The sequence below is a fragment of the Phalaenopsis equestris genome, unplaced genomic scaffold (genome assembly GCF_001263595.1).
Source record: "Phalaenopsis equestris unplaced genomic scaffold, ASM126359v1 Scaffold000831, whole genome shotgun sequence".
NCBI classification, from domain to species: domain Eukaryota; kingdom Viridiplantae; phylum Streptophyta; class Magnoliopsida; order Asparagales; family Orchidaceae; genus Phalaenopsis; species Phalaenopsis equestris.
In genome coordinates, this window is record NW_018165271.1 from 103,039 (window position 1) to 111,337 (window position 8,299).

The following is an 8,299-nucleotide window of genomic DNA, read 5'->3' on the forward strand; positions in this document are numbered from 1 at the left end:
CCAGTGGGAGTGGTTATGTTTTTTTTCTACTGTCGCAGTGATTTCTATTGTGCGAGAGTTCTATGCAAATCTCCTTGAAGCTGATGAAGGAGTCATGGTGAAGGGGAAGACATTGTCTTTTTCCCTTGAGGTAATTAATCAGTTTTATCAATTTCCCTGATTACTTTGTGTTTTTATTCAAACTATAGTCCTACAGAAGAGGAGTTGGATGAGATTATTTCATCTTTGACTGATGGAAGATGTCTTTGGAAGATATTAAATGAAAGAAGAGTAAACTTTTCTAGTTCAAAGTTGGATGCCTTTGCAAAGGCATGACATTATTTTATCTCTACTCGTCTGCTACCTACAAATCATTTAAGTGAAGTGACTCGAGACCAACAACTTTGAACTATTGCATTCTGCATTTCAAGCCTATTAATATTGGAGCTTTGATTCATGGAATTATTACCAGTTCTACCGTTGATGCTACTACTGCAGGTTTGAGATACGCATCCTTGATCTTTTCTTTATGCGAGCAGGTTGGAGTTAGCATTGATAGGTGAGAGGAGAACTTACAGCCACTAAAGCCCATTACCAGTGTGAATGTGAAATATTATTTACCTCATTCTATTTTTGGTTGGAGGAATGGATTCTCTAGTAGTTCTGCTGCTTTGACGTCACGAGCTTCTACTTCACATGCTTCTACATCACAAGGTTGGACTTATGGATTTGATTCTCAATCACAGTTATTATAGAAGATTTTGGACAATGTCAACTACACTGCAGATAAGGTATTAAACTTAAAACATTTTCCTGAGCATATGGATGGATATATGAAGAAACGTAGTGATTATGAGGAGGAGTACCACTTAGCTATGGAGAATCTAAAGAGAGGTAACCAAGATGTTGTATTTTCTCAGTACCCAAGATATCCACCATATGGTCTGCAACTATTCCTAAGTAAAATTATGCTTAATAAAAATTTTTAAGTGGAGAATATAAAATAACTAAACTCTACTTTTGGAAAATCTACAATATTTTTGAATTAGATACCAACTCATATTTTCATATTTCTTAACTTTAAAATTTTTTAAACTCCTAGTTGGTCTCATTTACTAATATTTTTTTTCAAAATTGGACTACTATATGTCTACATCAAAATTTTAGTAACTTCTAAAGAAAGTCATAAACATAATCTACTTATATTGGTTTTTAAAGATTGAAGGGTCACTTGAGGGCAAGTAACATCTTAAGTTTGGGAGATTTCGATACACCTAAAATATATAATATTCTTATACACATTTTTGTACCTATTTTTTAGATATTGTTCTTTAATAAAAAGTATGTGTGTGTTTTTCTTTCAGGCACAATCAAATGGATGAGAAATGCTAAAAGGAGTGAAAAGGGGTCAATTTTTTAGCAAAAATGAAGAAAGGTGCAAAAATGAAATGGGGGGCATAATCACCCAAGACTGACGCATAAGCACCAGAGAGCCACGCCTAAGCGTCAAGTACCCTGCGCTTAAGTGCCATAAGTAGTTATTTGATGATTCATTGAATTAGAAGAATTTTTGAAGAGGTGTTTGAAGTGACCCTTGATAAAAATGTGGGAAATATCTCATGGACACAAAAATTCAATCAATTGGCTTTTGAGGAGGCGACTTCTAGTAGATTCGTTAAATGGAGTTACATTTTGAAGGGATACCAAGGAACCTTTTGGATTTTCATTAAAGAATACTTGTATCATTAAGACAAGAGGCCAACCACCCATCAGATTTTATAGCCATCGTTCATCGTGGCCGTCGCGGGCCACTTTCTTTTTAATTTGAGTATTATTTTGTAATGTGAGTGAAGGGAGAGAATTCAAAGGAACTTAAGACATTTGGTGGAGAGGATTTGAGATAAGTGTTTATCTTTGAGACTACACTTGGTTTTAATCTAGGTTTTTTGTTTGTGTGCATGATTTCTACATTTAAACTCAAGTGTGGTTGGGTTTTCTCTATGAATTCTGAGTAGTTTTCTTTATCTTTTCTGAGTAGTTTTCTTTATCTGGATTCTGAGTAGTTTTCTTTATCTTTTTTCTTAAAATGATAAGCGATTAAGTGTTTAAAGGATGTTTTGTGAATTGTTAGACTTCAATGTTGGAATAAGTTGTGATGAATTAAACCTTGCACTTCATTTACTTCTTAATTTAGCCAATTAAGATGTTAATATCTGTTGTGAGAACATATAAGATCTGAGATGGTATTGTCTCAGTTAACAAATGGTTAGAATCACATAATGATTTCATGAATGAGAATGTAGTTCATGGGGTTGAGTGCAAATAAATAGGAAAATAAAATTTTAAAAGGTGTAGAATTCGAGGACTTTACCCCCAATTTGATTTATAGTTTTAGGTTTTGATACGAGACATTAGCCCTCAGGTGGAGGGAGAATAGGGAACTCTAGAAGGAGAGCTAGTCTCTTCCCTACCTAACCGGTCTTTAAGACTATTCAAATTATAGATTAGCCAATGTTATTTATAGCATCTCTAGTATGGGTATGGGTAAGGAATATTATTTGCTCCTATTTGGCACAACACAATTAACATACTTTCACAACAGAATTTTTATGCTTATTACTGATTCATGATAAGGAAAAAGATATTTTATTTATATAGCCTTCATCTTGCAAATATTTAGTTAAGTTAATTAGTTGCTTACTTTATTTTTATAAATCAAAAATAACAAAAAAAATTAAAATTTTCATTTATATTATATCCTCTTAAGTTAAGTAAGAATATTTTGCAAAGTAGATTTTTGTGATCTAGACTTTCTAGTTTATTTTAAAGTGCATATTGTTAATCTCTCTGTGGGTTCAATATTCAGGGCTCAATATTCAGGGCTTAATTATTCAGGGCTTAATCAAAAAGTCCTATATTACTTGATAATGATAGATATACTTGCTTAGTATCCCATATTTAAATATTATAATTGTATTCTTATTTGTTTCATAGTGAAAAACTTACTTATTTTTTTCTTTGAATCATGGTTTTGACTTTGTTGCATATTAAAAATTAATATTAAGAAAATTAAGCATATAATCACATACATCGCATTTTACATCTATACAGAAAGTCGAGATCAAGTGGCTCCTGTTTTGCACTTCCAACCACCTAAAAGTAGCAATTTCAAGACTATTTGTAGTTTTCCTAGACGCCGATGACCTCTCAATCGCATGGAAATTTTACCACCACATGGTAGGTTGAAATAACAGCCTTAAAGTTGTTAAGAAAGACCAATCCAAAGATGGCATTGTAGGTTAGTAGTGAATCAACCACTAGAAAATCTTTCATATTTGTGAATGATTTGTCATTCTCCCCCTCTCCCCTAACTAACTGGCAAGACTATAATTCTTAAGGCTTAATTCCTCTTGCTAGACAATCCATAGAGCAACTCCAGTTTGTGCATATTTTTTAAGATAATGGCACCAGTAGGATGGCTAAAGTTACCATGGAAGGCAAACAAATATTAATATGACATGGCATTGGAAGGATTGAACAATATGAAAACTTAGCTCATTCGCACATCATTTTTAAGACACTATAACTTACAAACCTTGTCTATCAAACTTCAATGAAGCATCCCAAAGCATTTATTTATCAATTAAAGAACATGTTTATCCATTCCTCATTTAAGCGAGCAACTAACCAACCATCTCGCCCACAACTATAAGTCACCTCAATGTTTTAAGGAACTTTCATTACTAATAGTTTGAACTTTTAGTTCAAAACTATTAGAAATAATGTAATTTTATATTTTAGACATTATTTGAAGGGAATGTTTAGTTGAATGAAGCATAAAATTGTTTTAGACATTTATACTCGTGATTTGGCTTCGCGGTTGACTGACTTACCTTTTTGTGAGAATTAAATCTTATCCATTGATATTTTTCATATAGGTTAAATCAACATCTTCAACATTTCTATCACATCATTTTCATCCCCGAATACTAGACCTCACAACTGCATGTATGGTAATATATGACCACTCTCAACCTTAAACACACCTTGCACTTCAAAACCTTAACCAAGATGAAACCTCCCATTCAAATCCTACACTCCTCATTATTCTCCACAAAATCAAGAACATTTTTTCACCTCCTTATATAACCTCAGACATGACTTTTATGCCTTCAGAATATCCTCTTTGCACTTCCACATAAAATTCACCCTTATATATCACTTTTTTTAGTATAAATTTCACATACTTCATCATTTTTTTACACAAAATAATAACATTCATCACTGATAAATTAAACTGAGAAACTACATTCACATCATATCTCAAGCTATCGAGACTTATCTTTATAATATCATTTATTTTTAAAATAAATATAGTGCTATCTGCCGGTATTCAAAGAGGTCAATTTTTACATCAAATATATATGTAGTGTGAAATATTCTACTATGCTCAATTCACTGTACATTTGCAGCATTGTTATTACATTTATACTCATTTTATGAATTTTAAAAAGCTATTTTACAAATTAAGGATAACAAAATACTAGGCTTATATCGCAAGAATTATTTATTTGTTCACAATATCAAAAGTGCAAAAAAATAACAAATTGATAAATGAACTCAAATTAAATATTAAGAATGCCTAAACTTAAATCCTATTAGTTATATAAATACTCAAAACTTGAAGCCAAGAAAGCACAATATGAACTCGTGAATATCAGAAGTTAAATTAATATTTTTACTGCCCAAAACGAAAGAAAAAAAGTAAGAATTTCTAAAAGGAATATAAAATAAAAAATAAAACCGAATATTCAAAATATACAGCCATTTAAATATTCTAAGAAAATAAAATAACATTTTGTATTTTATTTATATCCATCTTATATTTCAATTTAATAAAAATTTCAACAGCAATTCAGACGCTTCAACTCATCCAAATAATGAAATAACCAAAATTCCGAAGAACAGTTTCTCCTTCAGATGTGCTTCAACTCATCCAAATAATGAAATTACCAAAATTCCGAAGAACAGTTTCTCCTTCAGATGTAAATCTGATGATCAAAGAAGCCATAGATTGGCACCAACTCCTCCTCTTCCACATCGACAAAACCCCCACAAGAACACCTCTCCGCTTCAAACAAATCCACGCCTTATTCCTCACCACCGGCCTCGCCGTCCACTCTCACCCTTTCAGTCGCCTCCTGCTCCTCTCCTCTCTCCCTCCTGTCTCCTCCTCCCTCGGCGGCGACCTCTCCTACTCCATTTCCCTCCTCCTCCACTCCCCTCGCCCTCCTTCCACTTTCCTCTCCAACACTCTCATATCTTCCCTCGCCACCTCTGGCCACCACTTCCTCGCTCTCTCTCTCTTCTCCACCATCAGCACCGCCCCCAATTCCCACACTTACCCTTCCCTCCTCAAAGCCTGCTCCAATTCGTCTCTGCTCCTCCCCTCGGGCCTCGCTCTGCACGCCCATCTCTTAAAAACACTTTCTTTTCCCCTCGATCCGGTCGTCCTCACCTCACTCGTCTTCCTCCACTCCCGCCGCGGCCGCCACCACGCCTGCCGCCATCTCTTCGATCAGATTCCAAACCCCGACCTTCCCGCCTGGAACGCCATTCTCACCTGCTCCGCCGCGAAGGAAGTCCTCTCTCTCTTCCCAAGCTTCCAGCTTTCATCTTCTCTCCCTAACGAGATCACGCTTCTCTCTCTAATTGTGGCCTGCGGCGACCTCAGCGCCCTCACCCATGGGATCTGGGCGCACGCCTATATTAACAGAAGCAGCAGCAGCCGTCGCCTCCTAGTCTGCAATCACTTCTTAGGGGCCGCTCTGATTGACATGTACTCCAACTGCGGCCGCCTGGATTTTGCCCACCAGGTGTTTGCCCGATTGCCTCAAAAGGACACTTTCTGCTACAATGCCATGATGAGAGGCCTTGCCACTCACGGAGACGGCCATGGTGCTCTAGCTCTGTTTAACGAGATCATAAGAGAGGGAATTCAACCGGATGAGGTAACCTTTCTAATGGCCATGTCTGCCTGCTCGCACGCCGGACTAGTTGATGATGGCTGCCGGTTTTTCGATCGAATGGAAGCGGAATTTGGAATTTCGCCGAAGTTAGAGCACTATGGCTGCCTAGTTGGTATTCTCGGTCGAGCGGGAGAGCTCAAGGAGGCCGACAAAGTCATGGGGAGAATGCCTATGGAGCCTAATGGAATGCTACTGAGAGCTTTGTTGGGAGCTTTCAGAATTCATCACAGGTTGAAGATTGATGAGAAAGTGATGAATATGTTAATGGAATTGGAGCCTAATAATGGAGAAAATTATGTGTTGCTATCAAATATTTATGCAAATTTTGGAAAATGGGATGGTGCAGTTCAGATGAGGAAAAAGATGAGGGAGAGAGGTTTGGGGAAAAGAGCTGGTTTAAGTGGTGTTGAGATTGATGGGGTTGTTGAGGAGTTTGTCAATGGAGATCAATCGCATCCTCAGAAAAAAGAGATTTATGAGATGATTGATCAGATTAGCAGGAGATTTCATGATTGATTTTGGTCTGAATGATGAGCTTTTTGATGTGAAGGAAGAGGATTAAGGGTGATTTTGTTTGGAAGCATCGGGTATGGATTGTATTTCTTTCTCGGAAGATTTACATACATACCACTTAATTCCTAGGTATTTACATATTTTACATCTAAAGTTCAATCTTTACATACATAACACCTTAACCATGCATGAATGGGTGTATTTCACGTTTTAAAATTAATGGTGGTCTTTTTTATGTGACATGAAAGATTTGGTTGGTATTAATGTAAAAGGTAAAATTTAGGTGTTAGACATGTAATTACATAAGGATTGAGGTATATGTAGTGTATTTACATATCTAACACCTTATCTTTTATATTTACATTCATAACACTCATATCCATAACATCATATCAAAATTACCACTTTACAAACTGTTAAAAGACAAATGCACCTTTTTATTCATACATTTATAGCACCAATGTGTTAAAAACGTAAATTCATAAGAATTTTGTTGTTCGTATGTAAATTTTGCCTTTTTTATCTTTTCTAAACTATACAAGTTTCAGACATTACTGAGGACTTAATTCAATCAAAATTTTATTAATAACTCGATAATCCTCAAAAGAGAGTGCAACATTTAGTTATAAAATAGAAGAAATCATCTAAGTAAAATTTTAGAACCAAGAGAAATGATAGGGACCAGCGACTCTTTGCATCGATCTTGCATAAATTTGTTAAATTATTTCTTGTTTCACGTGGATTTGACCTTTCTCTCCGCTAGAGTCCATTCGCAATCTTAATAGCAGCAAAAAACTTTAGGAGGTATATATTCAAAAGTAAGTATATTTTAGAGAGGGGGGATCTTATTCTTTCAATAATTAATTAGTTCAAATATCAATCCTACGTTATGATATTAATTGAATGCTTTTAGCACACTATTAGTGGGTTTAATTGATGATTTTCAATATATTACAAATAGTGAAATCTCAATGAAAAAAATAAATTTGTATTTTTTAGTGGTTAAATATGCTATTATAGAACACAATGCAAATTTCACATAGTCATGTGCAAGTTGTAGTATATTACAAGCTATTGATACACCAAAATAATATACTATTCTAAGTACCTATTTTATGTTTATTTTTGGTGATATTGTACTTTATAGAAAGGTATTTTTATGTTTTTGTTGTAGTATATCATTTTTAGACATTTGGAGCAAAAATGACAAAAAAGACTAAATTTGGAGCAAAAAGAGTCAATTTTGGATTTGCATCATGTGCCAGATTAGCGCATGTTGCGCCAAAATCCAGAGAGTTGGTGCATACTGCGCCAGGAGCAACTTTTTAAATTAAGGAAGTTCGAGATGATTTTTTGCATGAATTTCAAAAAGACACTTGTTCTACACACCTCTTGGAGTAATTCAATGTATCTAGACACTTTGGAAGGTTCTTTTATGAATGGATATCACTCTTAGATCAAACACTCTTAGATCAAATGATACAACTCTTAGATCAAATGATACACCTTTTGAATTCAAAAGAGTTGACTTTTAAAGAGAACTTTGAATTCTTTTTCAAAAAGGACAACCCAAAATAAAAAAAGAAGTCTTCTCATTGGTGTGTGTGTGACGTGAGAGAGATAGAGAGAGAAAGAAAATAGCGTTAGTTAGAGAGAGAGAGAAAAGATTTTCTTCTAGGGTTATAAGAGAAGAGGGAAGGTGAGAGATTTCTTCGTCATTACATTTTTAAGAGAGAATTAGGAGAGATTGTAAAGAGAGAAAGGCTTGGAGGGAACTT

General features: G+C 34.9%; 1 protein-coding gene across 1 annotated transcript; it reads left to right on the plus strand.

Moving 5' to 3' along the window:
* The first annotated feature begins 4,982 nt into the window (after positions 1-4,982).
* LOC110031479 (pentatricopeptide repeat-containing protein At5g43790-like) lies at positions 4,983-6,524 on the plus strand. Its single transcript, XM_020734690.1, has one exon. The coding sequence runs from the start codon at positions 4,983-4,985 to the stop codon at positions 6,522-6,524; it is 1,542 nt and encodes a 513-aa protein (XP_020590349.1).
* Positions 6,525-8,299: the final 1,775 nt, after the last annotated feature.